Here is a 16,767-nt window from a genome sequence, read left to right on the forward strand (position 1 = left end):
CGTATGGGGAATTTCCTGGTACCTGCGCTATCTGTGAAGAATTTCTTTTTGTTTTCTATTACATATTTGCAAGTTGTGCATCTCGCAGCACCACATTTGTAGAAACCCTGCACAAATAATCAGGACCTGTTGTTCTTGATGTTGGAATTAAATTAAAGGAAAGTGATAACATATTCCCTAGTGTTTGCCCTCTTTGGGACACTATTTTACATCCATGTGAGAGGATTTTCTCTAATATTGGGTCTGTTTTTAATAAGGGAACGTGTTTGTAAATGATTTGTGATATCTTTCTAAATTGAGGACTAAATTGTAACACTGCTGTTGGTAATGATTTTTGTAAGAGCTTATTTGGTAAGGGAATATGAACATCAACTTGTTTCTGATTGAGCAGAAGTTTTTTTCCTTGTTCTGTACCCTTTTTTGGGCTTTTTTTGAGAGTCCAGTTGGGGTAACCTCTATTATGAAGCCTGTTACAGACTTTCTGTTTCTCAACATTATAATCTGATTCTAAACAGCAATTTCTCTTGCTTAATTCTCCTACTGGGATAGCTTTTATAGTATGTGGAGGACGTTGCGATTTGTCATGGAGAATGGTGTTTCCTGCAGTTTGTTTGCGAAATGTGGTGGCAATAATTTTCTTTTCAGGAATCCCTTCTATCAAGAGATCTAAAGACTTTTTTGGGGCCTTATGTGTGATCATGTCTTTTGATACATGTTCAGCTTTTCCTCTCCTAGCAGGCACAATTTTTGTATATTTTTTTTAGGCTTTTTGTTGCATATGTCCCAAATCAACATGAACACAAGCCTTGTGATTAGGGGAGTTATATGCAAGAGTGGACGTTACTGTAAGCTTTGGATTTGTGGTCGTGGCCTGCATTTTAAAGCACTCTAGTCACACCCCAGGGAGGTGACAACATATGAGTGTGCGGTCTCACATGGCGTTTGTGATACGTTTTTAAATGCATTGCAGAAACACATACGTTTTTCATTTTACCATGTGTTTGGTTGGTTTGAAAGCGGTTCTCTTCGTTGTTGGAAGTGTTAGCATTTTCACAGCTGGTTACACTGCCTGCAATAAAGAAAAATGCTTTCTGACCAGCCATGGTAAAATGTAAAACACATGCGTTTCAATGTTTATAAAAACGCTTCTCAAATTCCACATGTAACGCACCCTTAGAAGTGACCAATAAATTTCAATAAAATGTGAATGCAAAAATTTGTAAATTTAAGTAAAAAAACCAACCATAACTTTCAATTTTAAACATTTAAAGCATGTGAACTAATTACAATTTACATGTTAAAACATGGTCCATGAAGATTTGTGACTAAAAAAATACAGAAGTCGCACTACACAAGCTGCAGCCAAAGGTGTAAGAAAGAACAGCAAAAGTCACAGTGAAAAGTCGCAAAAAAGAAAGAAAAAAGTGCACTTTCTAGATGATCACTGTGAAATATCTGCAGCGGATCTACAGTGGTTTTAAATGTTTGAAACCACTATTCTGCTACAGCCACTGATACTTCTCTCACAGAGGGAAACTCTGTATAACTTTTTATCTTTTCAACTTTCTTTTATGGGTAGCCTTTTTTAATTTCTTAAAATCATCATTGAGAAAATTCCGGTGTGTCTTTTTACTGTGGATCCCATGGTTGCACCTTACCTGAACAGACTGGCCCTGAAAAAATAGGAGGGACATTCCAGGACATTTTACATGCTTTCACATGTTTTCTGGATCTGAATCAATATGAAATCATGTCAGACAAGTATACCCTGAGGGCTTAATAGGGAACAATGCTCATTGTGGAGACAGCAACTTCTATATGTTTTAAGTGCAGATATAAAATTCACATTCAACACTGAGCTATTGGATTTTTTTTCTAAACAAACCATCAGGAAAGAGAGATTCGGATTTATGCTATGGCTTAGGAGGTAAAGAACAGATTAAGGGGAGGAGAGAGCAAGTGCTTAGAGGAAGTAGAAGGAGGAGGAGGAGGAGGAAAGTGATACCAGGAGAACGCTTGCACTGTTACAAACAGATCCTCACTTCTGCTTCTCTCTTCAAATCAAGACATATAACCGTCTGTAAGTGCCGTATATTGTAGGCTGTGTTATATATATTTATACTAGTTTGTCTCTAGTTTACTGTATACATTATGCATTATTAGCATGTCTATATCTGCTATACTTGGGTGTGTCTGTCATCTAGCAATTTTAGGAACTATTAATCTGTGTAACTCAGTACATGCGAGTCCTGCTACAACATGCAACATGCAAAAACATTGATCAATATCATCTCAGGCAATTGAACATCATCCGTAATAACATAAACTAAGGATTTGTGAGCGAGAAATAGAGAATTTACCAGCTGTAGCTCGGTGCACAGATTTATCTGTGAAATTATTATCTTCAGCTGTTACATGGTTTAATCCTGCATGTAAAATGTGTTTTCCATAAACACAGATTTTGACAGATAGTCTGCAGTTATAACTTGTCAAGTTGTTGGTGTACAGAACAGAGGTGTCCAGTATTGGACTAAAATTCCCTATTGTATCAGATGGTAAGGCGTATGTTATACAGAACATGTGAACTACTAGTAATGCATCATAAACTTTAGCCATTTTATAGTGATTACCTCACTAATTTCCATTCTATAATGATTACCTCACTCCAATAGTCCTATAAACACAGCACAGTGTTTCTGATGCTCTATTCAAATGGAGGACTATGCTGGGAATAGAGCATCAATTGCCTTTTGTTTTTGTACCCTATCCTATTGAGAAGAGGAGACCTTTAATCCTCGCCCACCCCTTTAAAGTTGTTGTTCATGATTAGAAAAACTTTAACCGTCTTTCCCCAGACACTCTCACATCTGTCCACAGGTTGTGTGTGATATTGTAGCTCATCCCAATTCAGTTCAATGTGATTTGTAATCTGAAAAATTCATATAAAATGACACTGAAAACAATAGTGGTATTTTCTGTGGCACTATGCAGTGGCACAAGGAGCCCTTTGGCTCTTGGGTTACAGAAAAGAATGGGGCTCTATAAACCATTGTATACAGAATTCTTAAAATAAGGGTCAAAATAGCTGTGCCTACTGTACAGTATATCAGGTTATATAATGACAGAAAGCCTACAAACCTCATTATAATCAGTGGGGGTCATCTAGATGTGATTATCAAGGGACATGGTAAGTCAATTATTGAAGCATTAAGCAAAAATGACCATTCAATGCATTAGTTATAAACTAATGAAATATTCTGGTGGTTTCCTGTTGCCACAGAGTATTGCACTGTAAGATGGAGCACATATTTTTGTAATCCATGTGTGCTGTCATATGTGTACTGTCATTACAAAAACATTGTAGGCTCCATTATCCTACATACCAAAGAAAACAAAAAGGCAAGAAACGTCTGTCATTGAAGTTACATCACTGTCAGAACAAGATTATACATCGTTTCTGAAAACTTTCACTATCAGTTTGCTGTGATTCTCAAGATTTCCTTTTGCTATTATTGTTATTACACAGGGATCTTCCATCTTCACTTCCTGTGGATGAAAATCTGTCCTGATCACGTGGTGGACACACAGGTGCTGCTTACATCGTATTACAGTGTGTATATGAGAATCTGACTACTCCTTCAGTGTCTTAAGATCACCAGAAACAAGTGTTGCAATATTCCCCGCCAATGCAATATATAGCAGTATGTATGGTCTAGATTTCTCACTGGTTAATAATGCAGGGAGAAGAATAGGGCTAAAGCTCCCAAAATACATCAGCTGTCACATAGTAAGACTTATATATAAAACGTGATTCCAAAAATATGTAATTCAAAGTCTTTGGAAGTTGCTAAGTGAGTGACTGGAAACAGCTTTAGCCTTAGGGGCATATAACATTAGCCATACTGAAAGGTGCTGCAAAGCGGGATGGTCTTGCTGCAGCGGGGTGCCACCAGGTCGTTCCACGGGTATGACTAGGCCCGCGGTGGGAGCCAGGGTTGCAGGGATAGAAGGAGGAGATGCAGGCCACAGTCTGAGCCTGGGGTGACAGCAGGAAAACAGCTTGGAAAGATGAGCTGGAACTCATGACAGGCAGGAACTGGCACACAAACATGTTGGAGTGCTTGAAGGCTCTACGCTACACATATTTTGAAAATGTCCTCTTATCAGGTGATTCTGGGTTGAGGAGAGGGAATTGAGTACTGAGTGCTTAAACATACAGCGCATGTATTAATTTTGGCGCATGGTGCCGCTGGAGGGGCTAAGGATTATTGATTTGACGCAAGGATCAAAACGTTTAGAAGTGCCTAGACATTTTTTTAGCTGCTCTTTTTTTGCGCCAATTGCGCCCCAAATTGAGTCATAAAAATAGAAGCGCTAGAAAACTGTTGGATTCACAAAATTTCAAATTCCAAATTTTACGCCCAAAAATAGAACAAGTAGAGAGTGTCAGAAAACACCAATATTGTGGAGCCGACACTTCATAAATTAAGGCAAAAGAGGCGCATAATGAAAAAGCAAAACGCCGCCAGTTTTCCATTTGAAAGGCCATAACAAATGACCCCCACGGTATTAAATCTCTTTTAGATCCTATTTTTATTTGCTTGCTCCCTTAAAACAATGGTCAGGAGAGCGATCAGACTGGTTCAGCATAAATTTACAGGGAATCTTCATCAGTTTTGACCATGTAAAACTGCAGCTGATGATAACTAACAACCTAGTAGCTGTGTAGTCATCCCTTTATTTGTGTGTTTTAGCACCGTGAAAAATGCATTTATATTCCAGGACAATAGCTGGACTCAGAGCACAGTTGTCTTCCCTCCTGAGTAACTGCTCTAATATTGAAACAGAGGCCTGCTACAGCAATGACTCGCAGCAGAGGAAAGGGGCAGTGATGAGCAAACATTCTTGTCAGTTCTTTTGGGTCCGACACAACCTGGAAATATTGCAGAATTGGCGGCTGTGCAGTCAATCCAGAAAATTGACGCCACTCCCTACTAGCCATGTGTGTGATTGGCCAGGGGTGTCAATGGAGAGGTTGGCTAGTAGGTATGGGTGTTAATTTGCCGGATTGGCTCCATATCCAATATGTCCAGTTTGAAAGGGAAGCACCAGGACACGAACTTAAAAAGCAATCCTGCACATCTCTATTTTGTCTAATGTCTGTTCATTATCATGTAGAAGAATTATTACTCGAACAAATCTGTGATGCAGAACACAGAAAGTATTTAAACAACTGGGGTCCGGAGCTAGAGGATTATGTCAAAGCCCTTCTTCAGGGCAAGGCTCATTTGGTAATCTCTGGTCCCCCAATATAAGTGCCCTTTACCGCAGCCTCACTTTGTGATTTGGCCTTTGTGAAGGTTTAGTTTTGCAATGTGCCCAGGTACCTGTTCTGGTGTTTGATTTAATAGTGAGTTATTATGTTATATTCTATGTTGACTCTGTACACAAGAAAAAAAAGTATGTCTTTTATATTTATGAAAAGATAATCTACTTCCCATTCTAGAAAACTTCTGTTTTTCACCCTTTGTTTGACTATTTTTGGGAGCGGTGTCTCAATGTATCTGGTTGCATGAGGTCTGTATTGAGTGTCACTTGTGGGTCCGCATTGTTGCACCAATGCACCAGCATTACGGGGTATTTTCTCACGGGCCAAATATAATGAAACTGCAGGCCACATTTTTCCCACAGCCCAGAGTTTGACACCCTTGCTTTTATGGTCTCTCTGAATATTACATTGGGGCTCAGCTACTAAGGGCTCCGCGTCCGCACTTTTGTCGGTTTCCCGAATTTTTCCGTTTTGCGCCGAAATCCGCTGGGATTTTGGCGCACGCGATTGGATTTCGGGGGCAGAAATGGGGGGGGGGGGGCGTATCCGTCGGACAACCCGACGGATACAGAAGAACCGCGGAATTTTAAAAATGAAATGTGTTGCAAGATCAAGCACTTACATGCACCGGGAAGAATCAGGTGAACTCCGACGGACCGCGGCGCAGCCGTGGCACCTACTGGATATCGGGCGCACGACCTTAGTGAATCCCGGCAGAACCCGAATCGCGACTGGACCGGGTAAGTAAATGAGCCCCATTGTATCAGTTTTTCACTCTATGGGAACAATGCAGGGGTGCACAATCCATTTAGTGAGTTGAGCCTCTTACCTCAGGTAGCACCACCTGCTGGAGGACAGGTGAAGGCTGGAGGACAGCAGGAGGAGGCTGGAAGGCAGGTGGAGGCTGGGGACAGGAGGAGGATGCTGAAGGACAGGTGGAGGCTGCTGGGGGACAAGTGAAGGCTGCTGGGGGACAGGTGAAGGTTGGAGGACAATTTTAAATAAAAGTGTAAAACCACATGTAAAGGGAGGATAAAATTAAAGAGGGGTTTTATATGTTGCAGATTTGCATTAGGGAGTATTATACGGGTCCATGGGGGTGGGGTGTGGCCAAAGTAAGAGGCATTGAGGGGACCGTCAAGGTCGATATTATACTATGCTTGTGGGTGGGACAATTGGCGTGGTTTACAAAATCTGTATGTCTTACATGCAGAGGTTGCCAGAAAGTTTGCAGTTTATGTGACTGCACGCACGGTATATTTCTATTCTCCGTGGCAAGGCATGCTTATGTTGAAACCCATTTTTGTGTATTGTACAATACTTTTGAGCAGAGTACAATTTGCTGCTAATGTGGCACAAATTCATTAGATTAGCAAAATATCTTTGAAGAGCTATAGGTTATGTAATTACATGTCTTACATCCTTCTTAAAACTACAAGACAGAACTTCCTCAATTTACATGTGTGTGTCGGATAAAACATTGCTAAATGTTCATATATTTAGCATATTTCTGTGCCTTACATCACCTTATGCTCTCTGAGTAGTTTAATGATGAGTGTTAGCAGTTTGTGGCTTTAGCAAATATCCGGGGTGTAAAATTGTGATGGACAGAGGTGCTTAGTGTTGATATGTAAGAGGATGCAAACTACGTGTTACCAAATTATCATATTCTTTTCTGCTCATAATAAGAGCCATATATACCTAAATGCTCCAAAAATAATATCAACTTAGAGCATATTTGTTTCTTCCCCTTGTAAATTCTTCTGTTTGACATGTTACAAAGTGTCTGATATTCATGCCCTACAGTTATATTCTCTGATGACCTGGTTACACCTGGCCACTACCGCACTGTCTTGGCCCATGCATGTTTTTTTTGGGTGCCTGTGTTATTCAGTGTTAAGATGTATAGGGCAGAAAAGCAAAGAAGGAACGTTGGCTGTGTAAACAGTAAATGGTCTGACATCTGAGTACATTGTTGCAGGGGAATAGTTTTTTTTTTATAAGGATCCTATCTATGCAACTGTTAGAAGCAAGAAATGTGTTGTAAAATCCATCCATAGAATTGGAGCCACCATTAATGATCTCCTCTGTCCCATTCATTGAGGCGGGAGAAAAGCATTATAATGTGAAGCTACCCATCCTCCTCACTGAGGCTGACATTACTAGAATTCCTGAAGGTGGGGCAAGAGGATGTGTGAAAGTGGCTTTGTGCGACTTGGCTCTACTATATGATTAGCCACTCCATGAGGCAGGTGGAGGTTGAGGGAGGGTGGCTTTGTGAAGAAAAGTCAACCTTCCTCCTCATTCCTCTCTCTGGAATTCTCTTCAGTCGGGTTAGCAGTGTCAACTTCAGTGAGCAGAACATGGGTAGCTTGACTGTATACTGCTGTTCTCCTGTCATGACTGGAACAAAGGACATAAATATAAATATATATTTTTTTAGAAGAATGATGGATCTAATCCCATGGATAGAACCATTAGTGGAACATGTATTAAGATATCTAAAAGGTACTGTGGGTGGTTTATAGGTGAAGGGGGGAGGGGGTGCCAGTGACTTCTCTTTAAAGGGGTTTGCTCATGAAAGAATGTACTCAAATTTTAATCCCCTTGTGATGTTTACACAATGCAGATCATTTTAACCCCCTTTTTAGCAGACACTTCAGGATTCCTCTTTTATTCCTTTGTAATTTAAGAAACTTGTCTTTCTAGAAATATCAATTTAAGGTTTTATAGAATGTTATCCTTTGGTGGATTTGGCCTTAGTGTTAATTCTAAAATCAGCCTGGCATTGGGTTGGGTGATCCCGTCATCCACCTTCTACATCTAGCTCTTAGTCACCTGAAGAAACAAGGTGAACACTGTGAGAATAATGGGGCACATTTACTAAAAATAGTGCATTCTGTACTATGTGCAGGTTTCCTGTGTAGTGTGCAGGTGGCGCCAGATTCAGGATTTCTGGTGCACGTTCTTCATGAATCTGGCACCCCTGTACTGCTCTGGCAGAGTGCATCACTTTTTTTTTTTGGAGTAACTTTAATATATGGTGTGCAACACATTTCTGTTTGCTTGATAAATCTGGAGGTCAGTCCGACTAAGCACGGAACGCCTCCGTGTCCACGTCACAAATGTGGTGTGGACGCTTCTTAAATACCTGTTTGCACTATAAAGAGCATGCAAAATCTGAGAGAAAACTGGTGCACGGCCCTTAGTAAATGTGCTCCAATATTCTATGATTTTTCCAGTGCTTTCAACACTATAAAGCCAGGGCTACTAAGAGATCTGGCTGGAGTGGACCACCAACTCTCTAGTTGGATCCCAGACTACCTCACAAACTAACCTCAGTATGTGAGACCCCGGAACTGCGTGTCGGACACTTTGATTTGTAGTACAGGTGCACCTCAAGGTATAGTCCTAGATCCTTTCCTCTTCAGCAGACTTTAGTTAAGATTCAACTCGATGTTACCTTTAGAAGTTCTGTGATGACTCTGCAATAGTAGGCCTCATTACCAATGAGAACGACAGGGATTTGTGGATTAGTGCCAGCAAAACCACCTTAGGATAAATGCTGGGAAGACCAAGGAGATGCTGGTAGACTTCCATAAGCACAGTCCTCCTTCTCAACCAGTGGTTATCCAGGGGATGGACATTGAGGTACTGAAGTCCTATAAGTACTTGAGTGTCCTCCTAACCAATAAACTGTATTGAGCAGAGAACATAAAAGCACTTTACAGGAGGGGTCAGAGCAGGCTATACCTGCTGAGGAGGCTGAGGGCATTTATTGAGCAGGGGGCTCTTTTTAAGACATTCTTCAACTCTGTAAAGGCATCAATCATTTCCTTTGGTGTAGTCTGTTGGGGAAGCAGCATCTCTGCCAAGTATAGGAACAAACTGGACAAACTGATTAGGAAAGCCAGCTCTGTCCTGGGGGTCCTTTTGCCACAGTGCAGGTGGTAGCCGAGAGGAGGACACTGTGTAAGTTGAAATCAATGCTGGAGTATAGCTTCCATCCCATGCATGAGACTGTGGAGGAGAGGGAACGTTATCATTAATCATTCCTCCCTGCTGCAATCAGGCTGTTCAACGAACAAGAAGTACAGAGGTAACCTGTGCTCAGCACCTAACCAGTCCCTGCAGGTCTCATCCACAGACAGACTGATCACATATCTACCAAACTGCTGATCATTGCTTGTCCTCCTTTTTTGTCTTTATTATAATTTTTTTCTTTTCGTTCATTTACCTCTAATATTATTGTTCTGTCATTGTTTGTACTGTAGTCTCTGTACTCTTTCTGCACTGTGGGACTAATAAAGGATTAATTTATCTTATCTTAATGTTTAACAATTGAATTTGTACTATGTAAGTCTTGTTATATTTTAGCAGGTTGGAATGGTATTACAACAGCGGACACCATTACTGCCACGGCAAAAATCCTTCATTCCACCACAGATTCCAAACCCTTTCATCCATGAAATCAACTTAACCGTCACAGATAAGATACGGGTAAAAATTAGAGGAATTTTCTTTTCCAACTATCATTTATTTCTATGCCAAGCATGTTTCCAAACCATTATCTTTACTTGCATCTTTCATGCTGTAAATGTGCACCATAAAAATTACAGTGGCTCAGGAGCTCACCTGGAACAATCAGTAGCGTGTGTTAGCTGGAACATACAGCTAATACCATGCTCCCTGTAGAATCTACATCAATTAGACAAAAATGGCTTAACCTAAAAGTAGGAATACCTCTAATTTAAAATTCTCATTAATTTATAATGAAGCAGATTTAAAAATAAATATAAGTATTTAGAGATATTCATGCTATTTGACAAATCTAGTTAGAAACTGACAGAGCAATGCAAACACTTTTACTAGACTTCTGGCATCAGTTGGGTAAAAATGCCTTTCTCCACATTTATCAAGGCTTTTAGACCTTTTCTGACTAGACTAAGGGCCTGTGGCCTCTGGAAAACAGGTGTAATTTTCTAAAAAGGGGTGTCTTGCAAGTGAATATTCTGTTTGGCAAAAAAATTAATGGCTAATTATGGCTTGAAGTTTAAGACCCGATATTATCATCACAGTATAGCACGGCAAAAGACTGCTGTAAGCTGAGAATTGATGTACCCTGAAACACTTAATAATAATTGATAAAATCCCCCAAAAGTGTAAGAAGTATCACTGTATCTTTCTAACCTCTTCATATCTTGCAGATGATCATATGTGGCGTGTTCATTCTTCCATTCCGAATTGTTCTCTTTTTGACTGTACTAGTCACATCCTGGTTAGTCGCCATCATTGTCACTAGCTGCCTTCCTAAAGACAGCGCTGAGCCAATTAAAGGATGGAGGAGGTAACTAAGGGGAAAAATGTTCTCATTAATTATTGTAAAAGCTCACAGGCATTATCTACCAGTCATTTATAATAATATTTATAATGGACACAGCTAGATGTTACCAATTGCCTCTAAATAGGGTGTATCACTTCACCCTCCGATCACCCTCCGGTCCAATTAATGCTAATAATGGTCATTCTCAGTTGTTATTTGACATTTCCATTACCAGGAAGGATAATAGAGGGACAGTAAAATAATGAGAGGGTACAGATAGGTCATGGGGACAAGTCACTTTTAGGGCTACATTCACATCTTCATTTTCTGGAAAGCCCCCGGCTTACGTTTCCATATCCATAGATGTAGGTATACGCAGGGCCGGCTCCAGGTTTTCGTGGGCCCCTGGGCGAACAGAGCCTTAGTGGGCCCCTTAGTGGGCCTCCCTCCAGTGGACGCACTGCCCCCGCTGCGGACACACTGACCCCTCTCCCTCCCCCTGCGGGCACACTGACAACCCCCTCCCCCTGCGTACACACTGACCCCCTCCCTCCCCCCTGTGGACACACTGACCCCTTTACCTGCGGGCACACTGCCCCCCTCCCTCCCCCTGCGGACACACTGACCCCCTCCGGGAAAGAAAAAAACCTCACCTTTCCTGGTCCCCCAGAAGGCATCTGCCTTCTGTCTTCGGCCTGGGTCTCCCGTACGGGCCGGCCCTGAAGCCGGCATACGTGATCTGATGACGTCACCATGTGCGCCGGCTTCAGAGCCGTCACATACCATGCGGAGCGCCACTTCGTGGGAACCAGGACAGGTGAGTCTTAGATTCTGCGTCTATGCTGCGCTCCCGACGAGTGCAGCATAAAAGCAGAAAAGTAATCGATCCGGATGGTGATCATTTGTACCAGTATCTTATAGCAACACCGGTACAATTGATCCGGGGGCCTGAGTGGGTCCCTCCAGCACCCCGGGGCCTCAGCACTTGCCCGGGTTGGCCGGGTGCTGGTGCCGGGCCTGTTTCCCGGTTCCCCCGGAGCAGCGCTTGCAGCTGCCTTCTGTCTTCGGCCTGGGCCTCCCGTATATGCTCCGACCCTGAAGCCAGCACACGTGATCTGATGATGTCACCATGTGCGCCGGCTTCAGAGCCATCGCATACCGTGCGGAGCGCCGCTTCGGGAGAACCAGGACAGGTGAGTTTTAGATTCTGCCTCTATACTGCGCTCCCAACGAGTGCAGTATAGAAGCAGAAAAGTAATCGATCCGGATGGTGATCATTTGTACCAGTATCTTATAGCGACACTGGTACAATTGATCGGGGGCCCGAGTGGGCCCCTCCAGCACCCCGGGGCGTCAGCACCTGCCCGGGTTGGCCGGGTGCTGGTGCCTGGCCTGTTCCCTGGTTCCGCTGGAGCAGCACCTGCAGCTGCCTTCTGTCTTCGGCCTGGGCCTCCCGTATATGTGCCGGCCCTGAAGCCGGCACACGTGATCTGAAGATGTCACCATGTGCGCCAGCTTCAGAGCCATTGCATACCGTGCGGAGCGCCGCTTCGGGGGAACCAGCACAGGTGAGTTTTAGATTCTGCCTCTATATTGCACTCCCGACGAGCGCAGTATAGAAGCAGAAAAGTGATCGATCCGGATGGTGATCATTTGTACCAGTGTCGCTGTAAGACACTGGTACAATTGATCCGGGTGCTGGCGCTGGGCCTGGGTATTTGGGCTGTTGGCATTCTTTTTGCCTCTGAATGCTTAGAATATGTTGTATTAAGCAGGAAATGCTGGATAAAAAATCTCATCCTGCTTCCTGAGGAGAGTGCAAGTCATAATAGCTCACAGATGCTACTGTATTGTACTGTATTGCATCCATCCCCCCACCTCCACTGTGTGTAAGCTGTGGGATGGCTCCAAGTATCGACAGTTACTTGGGAGACACCCAGAACATCTGCTGCCAATATTCACACCTTCACTGCTTTCAGGGGAAGAGGGATGAAGAGGCATAGGTGCACCAGCCATAAGGCAAGTTGAGCCACTTACCTCAGGCAGCACCCCCGGCATCAAGATAAGGGGCAGCATCAGGAGCACAGTAATCTGCTACGTAGTAGGATCTGCCACTTAAAACATTGTGAGACATTTCAAGAAGAACCCTCATACTTAAAAAATAACCAGGTACTTTACTATTGGATGGGGCGGAGATGGCGCCAATCTATAGCTTGCCTAAGGCAGCAGAGAGTTTAGGTTCACCCCTGGGAACAGGATGACATATGACCGTTTTTACAGTGTGATAATGTGTATCAGTAGGAGGCAGTGTATACAGTGATACAGTGTACACATTACGATACCTTAGGATTCCTCCAGATTACAATGGATGGAAATAACATAAAATGTCAGAGAACCAAATTATCTTGTAAGGAGAGTAGAGAGGTCCAAACAAGGAAAATCTTACCAGAGCAGACTATTTATAGTTCTTCCTTAATCCACATCATTTCTTGCTTACATTATGGAATCATTGAAATTAATTTTTCTATTTTTTTCCAGAAATGTTGCGAAACATGCTCTCAACTGCCTGGGACGTCTGCTTTTCTTTTCTATGGGATTTCATGTTCGTGTCATTGGGAAACCTGCCAACTTCTCAGAGGCACCTATATTCGCCGTTGCTCCACACTCTACTTTCTTTGATGGCATTGCAGTCATTGTATCAGGGATGCCTTCCACAGTATCCAGGGCAGAAAATATTTCAGTCCCCATATTTGGCAGTAAGAGGCTCTTTCCTTTCACATATTTATTCTTATGACATCTTTTTGTTTTCAGCTATTGAAATAAGAGAAGTTGCCTTAAATTAGAAATAGGTCATTTGTAAAAACAGTGCCATTCTTTATGATCGGTATGATCAGGTATTGTAGCTACGCCCCATTCAGTGTTGTGTGACCGGTGTACTGCTGGTTTCTATACATCTTTGTGAATGTGTACAGATGTGTGTGGATGCTGATATATACCATATTGATGTAGTAAATGTTTTCATGGATAAATAGGTAGATGATTGATTAATAGAGCTATAATTCTTCACTCATGTGGCAGTGGTATATTTTAGTATTTCTATATTGCAGCCATTCTTCGTGCCCTTCAACCTGTGTTGGTATCACGACTTGATCCCGATTCTCGGCGGAATACTATAAATGATATAACAAAGAGAGCAACATCAGGAGGCGAATGGCCCCAGGTATAACATATTCATTTTGTACATTGCACATTCAGCCTTTGGTTAACTACAACTTGGGGGTCACTGAACCCCACTTGCTCCATCAATTGTCCTGTAGGTTGTCTTTTCCTTCTAGCTGCAGTCAAGTTTTTTCTTTTAAATTGATTTTTAAGGTCTATTATATTTTAAATAAATTTTTAAGGTCTCTTATATTGATGATATCAGATCAGTGGGGGCCCACATCCTTTCCAGTCACCTGTTTCTTTCTGTGAGTTTAGCTGCAGTTACCCAGAGCTGTGGAGTCCAAATCAGAGTTTTTGAGTTGTAGTCAGAGATCATTCTGGTGGATTAGGAATAAAATGGACAGTATGTGCTGAATATTTTTTTCTTCAGAATTTAGGGAAATTATGTCCTATAAATGTCTGTTTTATTCCTGATCTAGGGATGTAGGAAGTTTAGTTGAGATGAATGTCGATGCACTTTTTGCTCATGCTCCATAGTGAAGCTCACACCCTACAGATCAGAAGGGAAGGAATGGCTGCACTTATCTTAGAACTGCTGGAGTGATCAAGAAAACTGGATGAAGGCAGGATTCAGGGGTGTAACTATGAGAGACTGGGCCCCATAGCAGGCTTCTCTATGGGGCCCACCTTCCCACTTAAAAAATATACATCACACATTTATACACTGATGTGCACACATATAGAGCATATAGATACATACAGTGCTATATACAAATGTACATGTTATATACACACACAATACACTGTATACACATGTATCATATACACATATATGTTATATACATATTATGCTGTACAATGTGCAGCATAAGATGTATATAATGGTGCACATCCTTCACTCTTTATTGTGTCAAGTCAGATGACAGGGCCCCCTGAAACCATGTATTTACGTCCCTGGCAGGATTGTCCGCTGTCGAATGTTTTCTCTGTATATTACTTTATATTTTAGTTTGCTTTTCCTCTGTGTTCATGTTTATAGAGGTTAGCTGATATACACTATGCATAGAATATGAGGGGAAAACTGTTTCTAATATTTCAAATTAATACATTCAGAAACACACACATGAAAAAGTACCACAGGCTTAGAAGCATTATGTGAAACACTTAGGCCCCTTCCACACTAGCGAGTGTGATGCGATGAACTCGCATCACACTCGCAACGCAAGCTGCCGGGAACGCACGGCCCGAACGCTGCACCGCGGGAGTGAACTGACATGCTGAGTTCACTCCCGCGGTGCAGCGTTCGGGCCGTGCATTCCCGGCAGCTTGCGTTGCGAGTGTGATGCGAGTTCATCGCATCACACTCGCTAGTGTGGAAGGGGCCTTAGGCCCCACTTAGGCAGATCACATCAGAGTCTGATCAGGGTGCGATCAGTTTTTGGTCAGTGAAAAACGCACATTTTGCATCAGAGTGCAATCAGTTTTCAGTCAGAGTTTGTTCAGTGTCTCAGTTTTTCACGCGCGTTTTTGATGCAATTTCAATGCGTTTTTCACGCGCAGAAAATGCGTGTGAAATGGACTCAGGACTGAGCCCTATCTTTTCTATGGCAATTGATGCGTGAAAAACGCATTGCACTTGCAAGTGTCTCAGAGTGCAATGCGTTTTTGATGCATCTCCATAGACTTGTATGGTGCGTTTTTCACGCGCGTGACTTGCAAAAGTAGAGCATGTCGAGATTTAAACACGCGTTAAAAAAAACGCGCGTGTGTGCGTGAAAAAAAATGCAAGTCTGAAAAGACCCATTGGTTACAATGGGTCAGAGTGCAATGCAAGTTCTGCGCGTCAAAAGCACACGCAGAAAACGCGCGTGAAAAACGCAAGTGTGAAAGGGGCCTTAGTGAGCTGTTCCCAGAGAAAAGCCTGATACTGAAAGTTCAAAATTGCCTGTTCATGAGGCAATTCCTCTATATATGGAAATTGTGGCCTATGTGGTTACTGCATTGCCACCAACCCAAGTCAGTGTAGAGAGGGTGTTCTATAGCCTTAAAACAATTAGGTCAGACTTGAGGTCATCTATGAAGAAGGATCTAATGGAGGCAATACTATTTCTAATAAGAAATTCATAGACTCACTGAACAAATATTATTCAGTTTTCTTCCACATGTTTTGCATAATTACAAATTTTGAAAGTTATCGTTCTAAGGCTACATTCACACGATCGTTGAGGGACATATATATACGGGCGCAAGCTTGCAATGCTGGCAATGGGTGCACAGAGCAATATGGTGCAACACACGTACAGCACTGTACCGCTTCGTACATGGGGAAAAGATAGGACATGTCCATTATTTCCCCATCTTACTGCACCGTGTGCAATGCTTCGCTTGTGGAGAGGGAAGGGGTCACCCCTCCTCCTCTCTATCGCTGGAATACGTTTGTCTGAATTTCGGCCTAAGATTGTATAGCAATACATATTTGTTATGTTCTACCTAAATAACTTTGTTATTGTATCACAATGGTGATCAAAAGCCTTTTTAATTCTGTAAATGTATCACCTAAACATGCCCCATGGAGTCAGAGTTTTGGTTTACCCTCACCACAGCCCTGCCCAGAGCCAGACATTAAACTGAAAATGGGTTGTCTGTATTACAGCACCAGAGGATGCTTGGATCAGCTACCTGTATGTGCGTGGGGGAGGGGATTCTCAAGTCAGATATTGATGGCCTATCTGGTCTGCCACTAACTTTGAAAACCCTTTTAGAGGTTTTTCTTTGCTGCCAAGACAAGTATTATGCTTCTCTGTGTGGAAGATGTTACTTTCTGTATATTTGCTTCATTATAATGTATATTAACCATTTTGTGTATTTTCCCAAATTGTTTTTTCTTGAAAGGTTTTAATTTTTCCTGAAGGAACTTGTACAAATCGCTCTTGTTTGATTTCCTTTAAACCTG

The 16,767-nt window shown here is 42.3% G+C and overlaps 1 protein-coding gene across 5 annotated transcripts in view; it reads left to right on the forward strand.

Annotated features, from left to right (window-relative positions):
- The first annotated feature begins 1,637 nt into the window (after positions 1-1,637).
- The window catches only part of LPCAT2 (lysophosphatidylcholine acyltransferase 2), a 48,873-nt gene continuing 33,743 nt past the window's right edge, over positions 1,638-16,767 (forward strand). The window contains exons 1-7 of one of the 5 annotated variants that reach the window (XM_072117647.1): positions 1,638-2,080; positions 3,527-3,588; positions 9,710-9,829; positions 10,537-10,676; positions 13,191-13,408; positions 13,760-13,872; positions 16,707-16,767. In XM_072117647.1, the coding sequence (XP_071973748.1) occupies positions 3,553-3,588; positions 9,710-9,829; positions 10,537-10,676; positions 13,191-13,408; positions 13,760-13,872; positions 16,707-16,767 (688 nt within the window). In that variant the 5' untranslated portion in view covers positions 1,638-2,080; positions 3,527-3,552. Of the gene's footprint in view, positions 2,081-3,526; positions 3,611-9,706; positions 9,830-10,536; positions 10,677-13,190; positions 13,409-13,759; positions 13,873-16,706 lie in introns of all 5 variants that reach the window. The other 4 variants (XM_072117646.1, XM_072117649.1, XM_072117648.1 and 1 more) reach the window with 4 other exon arrangements.

The sequence above is a fragment of the Engystomops pustulosus genome, chromosome 7, assembly GCF_040894005.1.
Source record: "Engystomops pustulosus chromosome 7, aEngPut4.maternal, whole genome shotgun sequence".
Lineage (NCBI taxonomy): Eukaryota > Metazoa > Chordata > Amphibia > Anura > Leptodactylidae > Engystomops > Engystomops pustulosus.